Raw genomic sequence first — 15,663 nt, forward strand, 5'->3', positions numbered from 1 at the left:
CAAAGCTAATAGGAAATGGCTCATGCATTTGTTATAGCTAGGTAAATATATGTGCATAAGTACAACTAGGGGAACAGAGAAAATGTATTAGATTTTGTGACAGGTGGTGGGATAATGGAGGAGGGTCTTACTTCTTTAATGTTGTTTTTAAGTTTTAAAAATAGATCAAGTAAGCTGGGCATGGCAGCTCATGCCTATAATCCCAGCATTTTGGGAGGCTGAGGTGGGCAGATCACCTGAGGTCAGGAGTTTGAGATCAACCTGGCCAACAATAGAGAGATGGTGAAACCCCATCTCTACTAAAAATACAAAAATTAGCTGGGCATAGTGGCAGGTGCCTGTAATCCCAGCTATTCAGGAGGCTGAGGTAGGAGAATTGCTTGAACCTGGGAGGTGGAGGTTGCAGGGAGGCAAGATAGTGTCATTGCACTTCATCCTGGCGACAAGAGTGAAACGCTGTCTCAAAAAAAAATTAGATCAGGTAGATCTACTTTACAAGATGGCATACAATAGCACTTCCTGGGAGAGCGCTCCTTTTGCTCCTTCTCTGAGTGAACAACAGGCTTAGGGTCTCCTCCAACGTGCTGGTGGAGATCAGTCAGAACAGCCTCCATTCCCTTCATCCAAGATGAAATAAGCACCTACTGTGTGCCATGCCATGAGCTACCTGCTCAACGCATGGACTGGGACCGTGCTGTTGCTGACTTTAGTGACTTTATAGTACCCCTGGGTCCATGTGCATTCCCTCACCCAAAATTTCCTGAGTACTTGCCTCATGCCAGGTGTTGCACTGAGCACTCTCCATGTGTGACATAGTGTGACTCACTCACTCAACAAATGTTTGTTGAGTACCTACTCTGTGCCAGGGAACCCAGAGGTAAAGTGGTTCCTGCCTCCTAGACTTGACTGTACTAGCAGAGAGAGCAATAAACAAACAAAAGTGCAAGATAATTTCAGACAGGGCCAGATATGATGAAGAAACCAAAAACAAGAGGCTCCTCCAGCAAGACAGAAAGCAGCAGGTCAGGGCGGGGCTGACTCTGTCGGTGCTGACTCTGTCAGGGTTGGAAGGGCTTCCCTGGCAAGTGACCCTGCTGAGACCCACGTCCCACCATGTGAAGAGCTGACAGCAGGGTGTTCCCAGCCATGAGCACGGCAAGTGCCAGGGCCCTGAGGAGACAACACTTGTGTCACATGCTCTTTGTCATGAGCTAACTCTCTGGGGACCAGAAACCCAGTCATGACAGGGAGGAAAGTGGGGAGTTGGGGAGAAGCCTCACTGAGGGCCACCTGTGGGCTATGGAAAGAGGTTGGATTTGATTCTAGTAGTCCCTGGAGCTCATGACATAAACTGACCGACCTTTCAAACAAGATCCTGCAACAGCTTGCAGGGTAGGCGGTGGCATCTGCCTCCTCCAGACGAGGAGTGAAGGTTAAGCAGTTCCCCTGCATTGCGTGGAGTGAACAAGCATGTTGGTCTGTGGCACGAGCCAGCAGGGTTAAACAAATGGTAACTCGAATGAGCATGTGACAGAGGCAGGAGCTCTAGGGAGACCTGGATCTGATGGGTAAAAAGGGAGGACGTGGAGAGGAGGCAGGCAGCTCATCTAAATTGAACAGAAAACTAAAACTGGACATGTGGGGCAGAGGGAGGCCCCTGCAGAATTAGAGGGGCTGGAGCCAGGGGACAAATGAGCCTGGAAAGGAGGGGTGGGGGCTCCATGAGTGGGCAGTAGGTGGGCCCGAACCAGGGGAGATTGTCTTGGGGGTGGCCCATGGCTGGGCCAATGTTTTCCTTTGGGTGTCTCCAGGGCCGAATCCTAGCATCGCCAAACACACCGTGGTGGTGCTCGACCTGAGGACGCCCTCAGACCACTACAACTGGCAGGCAACCCTTCAAAATGAGTCTGGCAAAGAGGTGAGCACCCACCGGGCTGGCGGGTGGGCTGGCTGGCTTCTGGCGGAATGCTCCTAATGTGAGCAACCCCTATCCCCTTCCTCACCTGTCAGCTGGTAACATGGTTTAAAGCCATCCACAGCACAGCATGATAGAGGGGCCATGGCTCCAAATGTCTGTTTCCCCACTCGGCCTCCTCCAAGCACACAGTATCGCTGTGGCCAAACCTCCTACATGTCACCCTTCCCCTTTCCATTTCAAAGGGAACAATGTTCACTGGAGGACATGAGCAGAGAGAAGTACATAATAATAACCCATGGTTCCACCAACTAAGTTACCCATCCTTCCTTCCAGGCTTTTTCTGTGTCATGGTCAAATACAAAATGTTTTCCACAGTGGCTTCTGCCCGAGTGTGTGGCTTACGGTGGCTGGTTTTCCACCCTTTTGGGGAGCACTGGGTGTTCACAGTTGTCTCCAATCTTCCAGTGTTGTAAAGAACCATGTCTCAGCCAGATCTTTGGACTGGCTTATGGATATTTCCTTGGGCTAAATTCCTAGAAGTTTAATGCTAAGCTAATGCCATGATTTAAAAATGGCAATTACATTGGGTTTTTGTAGAAGCAGAATCTGCTGGTGGAAATGAGATGAATGGGCCAGCTGCTGCTGGAATCCTCGCTAGTGCCCCGGCCTCTTCCTTCCTCTCCCTCCCATCCAGATCCCAGACTCTCAACCCCAATTTTGCATCTGAGTGTTTTTCAGGGTATCATGAAAATCTCTCCCGAGGTGGGCATGGGTTGTGGGCAGGAGCTGCATTTCTTTACTCAAAAAGTGTTATTTTTAATTTTTTTAAATTGACATATAACACACATAAAGGACACAAATCTTAATGGTTTGCACAATGAATTTTTACATATGAATACAGCTGTGGGACCACCAGCCAGATCAAGGTGGAGGCCATTTCCTGCACCCTGGAAGGCTGGTTCTCCTGGGCTCCATTGTAATGAACAGCGAGGGCACAACCTCCTCCCTCTTGCCACAAGAGGGGTATGGGGAGTTAGCCTGGTGGATTCTGGAGTTGTAGCACAGTGAGTTTGATCCCAGCTCCACCTCTTGGGCTACCTCTGTGAACCTCAGTTTCCCCACCAGCAAAATAATGACAATTAAACATTTATATTTATTAGCTCATTTAATTTTCACAATGCTCCCACAAAGAAGGGGGCCTGTTATCATTCCAAACTTTTAAACAAGAAAACTGAGGCACAGGAGAGGTTAAGTAATCAGCCAAGGTCATACAGCCAGTAAGAGGTAGAGCTGGCCAGCCTGGGCAACACAGGGCTACCCCATCTCTACTAAAAAAAAAAAAAAAAAAAAAATTAGCCAGGAGTGATGGTGGGCACGTGTAGTTCCAGCTAGTTGGGAGGCTTAGGTGAGAGAATCACTTGACCCCAGGAGTTCAATGCTGCAATGGCACTCAAGGCTACTTCTGCCATCGCCAGCACTGGCTTCTCTCCAGAGGGTGCTGGACATCTTCTTGCAGCCTCAAATGTGGCACATCCTATGTCAACTCTTTTCCACACCTGCCCTTTCTCCTGGGGACTTCCTGAAGTCAAAAGCCATCAGATGCCCATGCTAGAAGCCAGTTGCTCTCCAGCCTGGGTGAGAGAGAAGGACTCTGTCTCAAAAAAAAGGGGGGAGAGTGGAGCTGGGATTTGAACTGAGAGCCTATTGCTCCTATGAGTTATAATAATAAGCATCTCATGGGAGGACCTTGGACCACAAATGGAAGTGTATTGTGACAAGGATGAGAATTATTATTCTTGGTACCATTGTGGCCACAGCAATATTGATGTATCCTAATTATCTCTCAAGCTATTATTTATCCTAAAAGGCTGGATAGAGGCCTGGACGCCCTTGGACCAATGGCCTTCTGGGACTCTGGCTGCCTGTATTCCAAGAGAAAGGTGTTTTTTTTTGCTCCAAAAGACAGCTGACATTTAACCTTTCCCCTGAAGTTCCAGACACTGGGCTAGGCACCTGTATTAGTCCATTCTTGTACTACTCTACTACTCTAAAGAATACCTGAGACTGGGTAATTTATAAAGGAAAGAAGTTTAATTGACTCATAGTTCCACATGGCTGGGGACACCTCAGGAAACTTACAATCATGGCAGAAGAGGAAGTAGGCACATTTTACATGGTAGCAGGTGAGAGAGAGCGAGAAAGAGCAGGGGAAACTGCCTTATAAAACCATCAGATCTCATGAGAACTCACTGACTATCATGAGAACAGCATGGGGGAAACTGCCCCCATGATTCAATCACCTCCCACCAGGTCCCTCACTCAATATGTGGGGATTATGGGGATTACAATACGAGACGAGATTCGAGTGGGGACACACAGCCAGCCATGTCAGCACCTTATGCGTACTTTATCCACAGCATCTTCCCAACAACCTGGAGATGGTATCACCTCCAGGCTGTGGTGAAGCAAGTGGTGAAGGGAGTGAATCTCAGGGAGGTGAAAATGCCCAGTCTGTCCAGGGCCCTTGCAAGACGTGCCAAAACTTCATGCTGTATGGAGCTGCTTTTCTGTCTCATGCATCCTGCCCTTGCAGGGGCGCTCCTGGCTGTCCAGGGTCCTGACCATTCCTTGTCTCCAGGCTGGTTCCAGATGGGATGAGTTGTTAGGACTGATGGATTCTTCTGGGAAGCATTTGTAAGATTTGGGATCTGGCCAGAGGGGGAGATGTCCACCTTATCTTATGGTTTGCTCAGGTCACAGTGGCTGTCACCAGTTCCCCCAATGCCATCCTGGGCAAGTACCAACTAAATGTGAAAACTGGAAACCACATCCTTAAGTCTGAAGAAAACATCCTATACCTTCTCTTCAACCCATGGTGTAAAGGTACTGTGAATCTCAGGTCTGCTGGGGAATGGCAGGTGACCCCGGCAAAACCTGCTATGTGCAATGCATAGTCTATGAGCTTTTGTTTGCTCTCAAGGTACTTGCAAACTAGTTTAAGGGATGTGACCCAGGAACAGATCACAGACACCACTGGAGCGTTTTCTTTGTGACCAGGCCCCTTAGAATGGAGGTCCTTATTCCCTGTTTCCACTTCTCCCCAGTGCCTTGCCCTGCCGCAGCTGGCTTCTGCCTCCACCACTGTACAGAGGCTGCCTTCGTGGGGGTGGGGAGGGGCCACCAAGGACTTCTTCCTTGCCAGCTCCAGGTCAGGGCCTGAATTGTGGTTGGTTCCTCCCTTCTGCTCCCTTAGTTCTGTTCTCTTCTCTCCACTTCCTCATGTACCCAGCTCATTTCTTCCTGTGGCTACACTGGAGCCTTTATGTAAATGGTGCTTGAGGCTACTTCTGCCATTGCCAGCACTGGCTTCTCTCCAGAGGGTGCTGGACATCTTCTTGCAGCTTCAAATGCGGCACATTCTACGTCAACCCTTTCCACACCTGCCCTCTCTCCTGGGGCCTTCTTGAAGTCAAAAGCCATCAGGTACCCATGCTAGAAGCCAAGGAGCTCTTTTTTTTTAACCTTTGTATTTGGAAATGATTTTGAGCTCACAGAAAAGTGGCAAAAATGATGTAATGAACAACCTATACCCTTTATCCAGGCTCACCTGTTGTTAACATTTTGCTCCATTTGCTTAATCATTTTCCCTCCCTCCCTCCTCTACACACACACACACACACACACACACACACACACACGCTTTTTATTTTTGAACCATTTGAGAGTAAGTTACATATAAGTTGGTTCTTTACAACCCCTAAACCCTTCAATGTGTATTCCCTAAGAACAGGGATATTCTCTCATATAACCACAGTACAGTTATCAACTTTGGTAAATTAAGTGTTAGCAGCCCGGCGTGGTGGCTCACGCCTGTAATCACAGCACTTTGGGAGGCCGAGGTGGGCGCATCACGAGGTTGGGAGATCGAGACCATCCTGGCTAACACGGTGAAACCCCATCTCTACTAAAAATACAAAAAAATTAGCCGGGCATGGTGGCAGGCGCCTATATTCTCAGCTACTAGGGAGGCTGAGGCAGGAGAATGGCGTGAACCCGGGAGGCAGAACTTGCAGTGAGCCGAGATTGCACCACTGCACTCCAGCTCTGTCTCAAAAAAGGAAAAAAAAAAAAAATAGGCCAGGCGCGGTGGCTCATGCCTGTAATCCCAGCACTTTGGGAGGCCAAGGCAGGCGGAACACAGGGTCAGGAGATCAAGACCATCCTGGATAACATGGTGAAACCCTGTTTCTACTAAAAATACAAAAAATTAGCTGGGCGTGGTGGCACGCACCTGTAATCCCAGCTACTTGGGAGGCTGAGGCAGGAGAATCGCTTGAACCCGGGAGGTGGAGGTTGTAGTGAGCCAAGATCGCACCACTGCACTCCAGCCTGGGTGACAGAGCGAGACTCTGTCTCAAAAATAAATAAATAAATAAATAAATAAAAATAAATAATTAAAAAAATAAGTGTTAGCATAACACTTTCATCTACTATCTATATTCCAGTTTGGTCACTTTTTTAAAAATTTTTTTTTTTTTTTTTTTGAGACGGAGTTTCACTCTTGTCGCCCAGGCTGGAGTGCAATGGCGCAATGGCACGATCTTGGCTCGCTGCAGCCTCTGCCTCCTGGGTTCAAGCAATTCTCCTGCCTCAGCCTCCCAAGTAGCTGGGATTACAGGCACATGCCACCACACCCAGCTAATTTTTCTATTTTTAGTAGAGACAGGGTTTCGCCATGTTGGTCAGGCTGGTCTCGAACTCCTGACTTCAGGTGATCTACCTGGCTTGGCCTCCCAAAGTGCTGGGATTATAGGCATGAGGCACCGCACCCAGCCGGTCACTTGATTTTATCATGTACTTTATAGCATTGTTTTCCCTCCAGTACAGGATCCAATCTAGAGTCACATTTTGCATGTAGTTATGTTTACCTCCTTTAATCTGGAACAATTTCTTAGTCTTTCTTTGTCTTTTTTGACATATTTTTGAGTACTAGAAGTCCCCCTTTTCAACAGATCATTCGTCATTTGGGTCTGTCTGATGATTCATCATCTTTAGATTCAGGTTACGCAGTCCTTGCTGGATATTATGTAAACGACATGTCCTTCTTGGAAAATCATATCTGGAGGCACTGCCTGCCCCTCACTGGGAATGTTAAATGTGATCATTTGGTCAAGGTGTTGTCCAGTTTTTCTGCTATATAATTACTATCTTTTTCTTTGTAACGAGTAGTCTATGTGGACACATTTTAAGACCATCCAAACATCCTGATCCTTATTAAAATTCTCCACCCCTAGATTTAGCATCCACTGATGGTTCTTGCTTCAACCATTCTTCACTGTGATGGTTGCACAGTGATTTTCCAAGGCCAGCTCTCCACCATGTTTACCTGCTAGCCCCTGGCATTTCCTGTAGGCAGAGTCCTCCCTTCACTCCCATCTACCTCTCTCTCTCTTCCATCTGTATGGACTCATGGACTCTCTCTTTCTTTTCAGTGGTTTATGATTCATCCTTTTCTTAACTCATGCTTAAATTGCTCCAGATTTTCCCAGGGGAAGTCCCCTACAGCTGGCTCGGGAAGTTCTTTTGGATACTTTCCCTCCCGCTTACCTCCCTCCCCCAACATTGGGTGTTCCAAGCCCCTCACAAAGACCTTGAAGCTCTCCCAGCACAGACAGTCCCCAGAGCAAGCCTGCTCCTGTCCCAGGGCAGAATATAACCTCTGTGGATGTGTGGTCTTGCTTCAGAGGACATGGTTTTCATGCCTGATGAGGACGAGCGCAAAGAGTACATCCTCAATGACACGGGCTGCCATTACGTGGGGGCTGCCAGAAGTATCAGATACAAACCCTGGAACTTTGGTCAGGTAATGATTTGTCGTCCTGTGGCTGGACCAGGCCCCATCTGCTAGACCACCCTTTTAGCTGGGTAGTAGCCAGTAAAGGTTCTGGAGAAAGGGTTGTGAACCTCGGGTCAAACGCCACCCTCATACATGTGAAACTTGGCCATAGAGGGGTGACCTGCCTAGGCTGCACAGATGGGGTGGAGTCCTGGGCAGAAGCCCTCCCACAAGGATCACCCATGGCCTTTCCCACCCACCCCATGGCTCTCTCCCACCCCCCATGGCTCTCTCCCACCCCCCACAGCTCTCTCCTACCCCCCACGGCTCTCTCCCACCCCCCTCGGCTCTCTCCCACCCCCCACGGCTCTCTCCCACCCCCCTTGGCTCTCTCCCCCCCCACCATGGCTCTCTTCCACCCCCCTTGGCCCTCTCCCACCTCCCATGGCTCTCTTCCACCCCCCACGGCTCTCTCCCAACCCCAATGGCTCTCTCCCCCACCCACCCCCACCACGGCTCTCTCCCACCCCCCTTGGCCCTCTCCCACCTCCCATGGCTCTCTTCCACCCCCCACGGCTCTCTCCCAACCCCAATGGCTCTCTCCCCCACCCACCCCCACCACGGCTCTCTCCCACCCCCCATGGCTCTCTCCCACCCCCCATGGCTCTCTTCCACCCCCCACGACTCTCTCCCAACCCCAACGGCTCTCTCCCCCACCCACTCCCGCCACAGCACTCTCCCACCCCCCATGGCTATCTCCCACACCCCCCACCCCGCCACGGCTCTCTCCCACCCCCCATGGCTCTCTCTCATGCCAAACAGCTCTCTCCCACCCCCTACCTCCCAGTGTATTTACCAAAGAGCCAAGCACTGTTACAAGGAAGCACTGTTACAAGGAAGCCCTGTTACAATTAGAATGTTGGCGTTGACAAAGAGCTTCTAAACAAGAGGGAGAGTTTTTTAGAGACTTGTGTGGAGGCCTCTGCTGAGTGGAGGGCCAATGCCTTTGTGCAGCCATGAGGCAGAGAAGCTGGGGTGTGAGGATGCCAGACACCAGATGCTTCCCACCTCCCCTCCCCCCAGATTTGACAACAAAAAACTCCTGGGAAATGCCAGGCATTTCACAGCTGCTTGAGTTTCCCCTCCTCCCCCTGGGTCTGGACACCTAGGACAGGATGGAAGTAGGGACAAGGGAGGAAGGACTCCCAGCTGGCGAGGCTCCCACTGTGTGCTCTGTGCAAGGTGCGCCGAGTGCCCTCTCCACCCTCACTCCTTCCTAGAAGGCCCTCAGCATCCTCTCCTCACACATGAGGACCAGAGGGAAATGAAATGGAAGGGAGTAGCTGGCAAGGACACAGCCAAATGAACCGCAGGAGGGGTAGGGAAGAAGGAATCACCTGAATCCTAGGGAGTTTCCCCTCTTAGAAAATCAAGGGATGGGCCGGGCACGGTGGCTCACACCTGTAATCCCAGCACTTCGGGAGGCCAAAGCAGGCAGATCATGAGGCCTGGAGATCGAGATCATCCTGGCTAACACAGTGAAACCCCGTCTCTACTAAAAATACAAAACATTAGCCAGGCGTGGTGGCACGTGCCTGTAATCCCAGCTACTTGGGAGGCTGAGGCAGGAGAATCACTTGAACCCGGGAGACAGAGGTTGCAGTGAGCCGAGATGGCGCCACTGTACTCCAGCCTGAGCGACAGAGTGAGACTCCATCTTGAAAAAGAAAAAAAAGAAAATCAAGCGGTGATTTTAAGAAGCCCAAAGAGTGACTGGGTATGGAGGCTCACACCTGTAATCTCAGCACTTTGGGAGGCCAAGGTGGGAGGATGGCTTGAGGCCAGGAGTTCAAGGCCAGCCTGGGCAACATAGGGAGACCTGGTCTCTACAAAAAATAAACAAATTAGCTGGGCATGGTGATGCATGCCTATAGTCCCAGGCAGAGCTGTGGGGAGGGGGGACTGCAGTTGGAGAGGGAGGTGGGTGGATCACTTGAGTCCAGAAGGCTAAGGCTTCAGTGAGCAGTGATTGTGCCACTGTACTGTACCCTCTCTCAAAAAAATAAAAGATAAAATAAAAATAAAAAGAATCTCAAAGAATTGTAACCACAAAACTCCCCCAGACTCCTTCTGGAACATAAACATTGTGGTCTATTCCTTTTATTTTGGTAGTTTTTCCCTCAGGTTACAAAAGTAACACATGTACTTCAACTCTGTAAATATACAGATATTTATGGATAATTACAGATTGAATCATCCAGTTTAGATGGTAAATTTTATGGGATATAAATGATATCTTGATAAAGTGGCTTACAGTAAATAGAATTTCAAAAGTAACGTGCTTATCACAAAAGACTTAGGAAATACAGAAATGTGGAAAGAAAATAAAATTATTCATAACCTCCTCCCTCAGTGATAATGACTTAACGTTTTAGTGTATTTTATTCTATTATCTATTACTAAGGCTTACACAGTTGTAATGCTATTTGTTCACAATTTTGTAGCCTGTTTCATTTATTCATTTATTTATTTATTTTTATTATTATTATTTTTTTGAGACAGAGTTTTGCTCTTGTTGCCCAGGCTGGAGTGCAATGGCACGATCTTGGCTCACTGCAACCTCCGCCTCCTGGGTTCAAGCGATTCCCCTGACTCAGCTTCCCGAGTAGCTGGGATTACAGGCACTCGCCACCACCACGCCCGGCTAATTTTGTATTTTTAGTAGAGACAGGGTTTCTCCATGTTGGTCAGGCTGGTCTTGAGCTCCCGACCTCAGGTGATCCACCTGCCTCGGCCTCCCAAAGTGTTGGGATTACAGGCGTGAGCCACCGCGCCTGGCCTGTTTCATTTATTTAACTTGATTACAAAGGAATTTTCCCCATGGTATTAAAAACTTCTTATACTTCCTTTTAGTGGCTGCATGCTAGAGCTCTATAAACTTACTTAACTATTGTCCTGTGGCAGGACATTTAAATGGTTTCTAATTTTCAGTGCTGTGGTGGACTTTTTTATGAGACTGTAGGCAGGGGAGATGGGTTACGCTACAGGGTGGCTGTGACATGCAAATTAGATGGTATGTGTTAAGTTTCTGACACAGGGCAAAGTCTTAACTGCCTCTTTCTTCATTTCCCAAAATAGTTTGAGAAAAATGTCCTGGACTGCTGCATTTCCCTGCTGACTGAGAGCTCCCTCAAGCCCACAGATAGGAGGGACCCCGTGCTGGTGTGCAGGGCCATGTGTGCTATGGTAGGTATGGAAAGCCTGGGCTGATGCTGTCTTGTACTTGCCAATTGCTCAGCCTTTTTCTGTTTTTCCTCAGCTAAACTGTAAGCTCTTTGAAGTACACCACAGTGCTATGGCCAATCAATTGTTCAAAACTATTAAGAAATAGACATTGCTGAAATCTGTTCTGAGCGCAGGTTTTCTTTTTCTTTTCTTTTTTTTTTTTTTTTGAGACAGAGTCTCACTCTGTCAGCCCGGCTGGAGTGCAGTGGCACGATCTTGGCTCACTGCAACCTCCACCCCTCCAGGTTTTAAGAAATTCTCTGCCTCAGCCTCCGGAGTAGCTGGGATTACAGGCACATGCCACCACGCCTGGCTAATTTTTTGTATTTTTAGTAGAGACGGGGTTTCACCATCTTGGCCAGGCTGGTCTTGAACTCCTGACCTCGTGATCCACCCGCCTCGGCCTCCCAAAGTGCTGGGATTACAGGCATGGGCCACCGCGCCTGGCTTTCAAGTCAGACCTGAGTCTGAACCCCAGCCCTGCCACTTATGGGCTGACGTTAGGTGTAAATGGCTTCAACTGTCTGAGCCTCAGTTTCCCCATCTGCAAAATGATATTAATACAGAAGGTCCTCTTTCTACCTGCAAGCTGGGCTCCAGTTGGGTGAGCAAACTGTTGCAGTTCACTTGGGACTTTTCTGGTTTTAGCACTAAGAATACTGTGTTCCAGGAAACCCCTCAGTCTTGGGCAAACAGGATGGTTGGTCACTCTATTCTGCCTGGCCACTTGGAAGTCAGTTTGTTCAGAGTGGCAGTTCTCAAATATTTTGGTCTCAAGACCTCTTTGTACTTTTAAAAATTATTAAGGACCCCAAATAAGTTGTATTTATATGGTTTATATTTACCAATATTTACTGTATTAGAAATTAAAACTGAAAAGTTTAAAACTATTTATTCTAAAAGAATAATTCCATTACATGTTAACATAAATAATGTATTTTTATTTTTAAAAACCTATGTTTTTCGAAGCATAAAATATGTAGTGAGAAGAGTGGCGTTGTTTTCCATTTTTGCAAATCTCTTTAATGTCTGGCTTGCTACAAGTCAGCTGGAATTTCATATCTGCTTCTGCATTCACTGTTTTAGTTGGAATATATGAACATCTGGCCTCACACGGATACATAGATTTAAAAAGGCAGAGGACGGCCGGGCGTGGTGGCTCACGCCTATAATCCCAGCACTTTGGGAGGCCGAGGCAGGTGGATCACGAGGTCAGGAGATCGAGACCATCCTGGCTAACATGGTGAAACCCCATCTCTACTAAAAATACAAAAAATTAGCTGGGTGTGGTGGCACACACCTGTAGTCCCAGCTACTGGGGAGGCTGAGGCAGGAGAATCACTTGAACCCAAGAGGCAGAGGTTGCAGTGAGCCAAGATCGCACCACTGTACTCCATCCAGCCTGGGTGACAGAGCAAGACTCCGTCTCAAAAAAAAAAAAAAAAAAAAAAAGAAGCCAGGTGGGGGCAGGAATATTCCCATAGCCTTTTCAGATAATGGAAGATACTACGCTGAAGCTCTGTAAGTGGCAGTTTCTTAAAGTTGGTTGCAATGTGGAATCTGAAACCACAATTTTTCATCCTTTGTACACTTACGAGAGAATGACAGTGAAGAAGGCAAATATTACCTTGGGATTATTATGCAAGTAGTTTTGATCACAGACCTTGGAACTCCCAGGGATCTCCCAATGCCAGTGAGGACCACTCTCCAAAGGTCCACTGAGTTCAGCCAACTGGCTGCTCTTGCCATCTGTGGGTGGCAGGCAGACGTATGCTCATCTCCAGGCGAGTCTGTGAGCTGAACTGCTGCGACAGACGAATCTTAAGTAGGGGGTCTTGAAATGCCCTCCTTGCAGAGTGGCTGTGAGCCTGTGTCTGTTGCACGTGGTATGCCTCATAAATGCTGGGGCTCCTGTTCCCCTGCACCTTAGGGGCTGGTGGGATTACCGGGGGCCCTCACGCTGACTCTCCCCAGAGAGTCCACCATGCCTGCTCTTTCCCCTTCACCCCCATGCTGGTATGTTCATTCTCTAGCCCAGGGGCCAGCAGATGGCCAGGCTGGATGCTGAGAGAGAACAAGTAAAGGAGACCAAGTCATTAGCAGGCAGAACTTGCCATGAGGGGCCCTAGTTCTCAGTGGTGCAGGTGGACTGGCACGTACCTGGCTGCTTCTCCTTTCAAGCTCCATGACTCTGGACAAGATTCTAAGCCTCTCTGGGCCTCTGTTATCTCATCTTTTGGGTGATTATGAGGTCTCAATAACACACAACAAGTGCCCAGCCCAGGGTCTGACACGCTTTGGGCCCACGAGTAGCCTATTCCCAGGTCATTCTTATGCGTGGTGGGGTTTGGGAAGCAATGGGCTAAGCCGCTGCTTGTTTCAGTGATAAGGAAACCAGCCGGGGGAGAAGGGGCAGTTCGCCAAAGGCTGCACAGTGAAGTGGTGGTTGAGCCAGCTGTGCTGACTCCTGGTGCAGTGCTCCTTCCTAGTGCCCTCCCAGCCACCTCCTCAGGCTGTGAGGCAAGCATGGGCAATTCAGAACTCCAAGGTGTTCCAGGAGTCACTTCCAAAATTAGGTTACTGCAGATTAGCTTCCATGCTCGGGAGTCTGAGAACCCCAGCCCACTTCAGAGGCCCTCCCCCTTTCCAGGTTCCCTATAAAGGTTGCCCCTTCACCCTTAGAAATTCGTGGCTATCCATGGGCCTCCTGGATCTGTGAATTTCTGACTAGCAGGCAGAGCTTCTGGCAGGGTCGCCTAAAGACGACTCCCACACCAGGAAGGGAACCTTGGCGCAGCAGTGAGTGCATTCATTATCCATTGCTAAGTAATAAGTTACCCCAAGACACTGTGGCTGAAACAACAAACATCCATTATCTCCCATGTCTGTGGGTCAGGAATCCAGGTGTGGTTTAGCTGAAGGTTCTGGCTGAAGATCTCTGGGGGAGGACCTACTTCCAGGCTCACTCACCTAGCTGCGAGCAGCCTCAGGCCAGGGCAGCTCATAGCATGGCAGCCAGCTTCCATCAGAGTGAGCAAATAAGAGAGGGGGTGCCCAGGCTGGAAGCCACAGCCTTGGTCCCCTCATTTCAGAAGTGACAGCCATCACTTTTGCTGCATTCTGTTGGTTAGAAGTGAGTCACTGGGTCTAGGAGAGGGGATTACTGGGGACCATCTCGGTGACTGCCTACCATGCCTGGGCACAGAAATGTGCTTTGTTCCGCAGGGGGATAGAGCGTCGTGCATCAGGAGTTTTGAAAGTCCTGATGTCCTTTGGGCTCAGCGTCACTCCCCTTCTTTCCCTATCTCCGCCCTCCCCTACATTGCTCTATAGACGGCTTGGGTCTAGCAGGCGCTGACAGGCTGGGGCCGCTTAATTTCGCAGGAGGACGCAGCAGCCGGACCAGGGCAGTGGCTGGGTGAAAGTTAAGATGGGAGGTATTTCCTGCTTTGCCTAGGACCCTTTGCCTGTCTCTCTTTCATCTGTTTTCATTCCATCTGACCACTCTTGAGTCTGGGGGTGGCCTCTGCTCTCTCTCTGATTTTGATGAATGAAGAGGCTTGTCCAGCCACAGGACCTGAGAGGTCACGGGAGGCCCAGGCCACACCATTGTTTGAGACTTCTTGTAAATTAAAACTGAACAAACTCCCAAACAGGATTCAGAAATTGTAGCATACTATAAGGGTTTTAGTTAAACAAACGGACATCTTTAACATCCTGGGAAACATGAGGCACTGTAACTGTGCTTTTCACAAGGCATGATGGGGTTTGCCAAGGATGTTAGTGTGCAGGCCAGGAGGGGATGGGTGGATGTGGTCAAAGCCAGGCCACCACCAGATCAAAGATTTGTGACTGTGTCACCTTTCATGTTTTCGGAGGGTTCCTCTGCACCTGCCTGTACAACCTTCTTTAGAGATTCCATTAAGTGCTTTCAAAGGTGAACTCACAAGGCTTTGTCCTCTCTCTGGTTTTAATAAGGTGGAAAGGATCGTCTAGCCAGGGCTCCTCAGGGGTTAAGAGAGGTGCAGGCCACTGACAATTTAAAAACAGAAGATGCCAAAACAGGCATAGGCTTAACCCAGGTCATCCTCAAAACAACCTAAAGGGACCGGGCATAGTGATTCACACCTGTAATCCCAGCACTTTGGGAGGTCGAGACAGTTGGATTACTTGAGCTCAGGAGTTTGAGACCAACCTGGCCAACATGGTGAAACCCTGCCTCTACAAAAAACTACAAAAATTAACCAAGTGTGGTGGCGTGCGCCTGTAGTCCCAATTACCTGGGTGGCTGAGGTGGGAGGATCACCTGAGCCCAGGAAGTTGAGGCTGCAGTGAGCCGAGCTCACACCACTCCAGCCTGGGCTACAGAGCAAGATCCTCTCTCAAAAAACAAACAAAACCAACCCAAAGGTAGGTGTTGTAATGATCATCATTTTACAAGGGAGGAAACTGAGGCATAGAGCAGTGAGCATCCTCCCCGGTCACTCAAACAGCTGGCATGCTCCTTGGCCCTTCTGGACACCCCACCTGTTCTGGAAAGCCCACGTCCTCCAAGTACTCTGAGACATTATGAGGTGTCCACTTTGGGGGCTGGGTGGCCAAGCTGGGCTGGCAGCACCTTGTT

The 15,663-nt window shown here is 49.1% G+C and overlaps 1 protein-coding gene across 1 annotated transcript in view; it reads left to right on the top strand.

The window, feature by feature from the left end:
- TGM4 (transglutaminase 4) overlaps positions 1 to 15,663 on the top strand; it is a 39,144-nt gene that overhangs the window by 11,249 nt on the left and 12,232 nt on the right. The window contains exons 3-6 of the mRNA NM_001130909.1: positions 1,812 to 1,918; positions 4,672 to 4,801; positions 7,663 to 7,781; positions 10,893 to 11,000. Of these exons, the coding sequence (NP_001124381.1) occupies positions 1,812 to 1,918; positions 4,672 to 4,801; positions 7,663 to 7,781; positions 10,893 to 11,000 (464 nt within the window). The remainder of the gene's footprint in view (positions 1 to 1,811; positions 1,919 to 4,671; positions 4,802 to 7,662; positions 7,782 to 10,892; positions 11,001 to 15,663) is intronic.

This window comes from Pan troglodytes, chromosome 2, assembly GCF_028858775.2.
Source record: "Pan troglodytes isolate AG18354 chromosome 2, NHGRI_mPanTro3-v2.0_pri, whole genome shotgun sequence".
NCBI lineage: Eukaryota > Metazoa > Chordata > Mammalia > Primates > Hominidae > Pan > Pan troglodytes.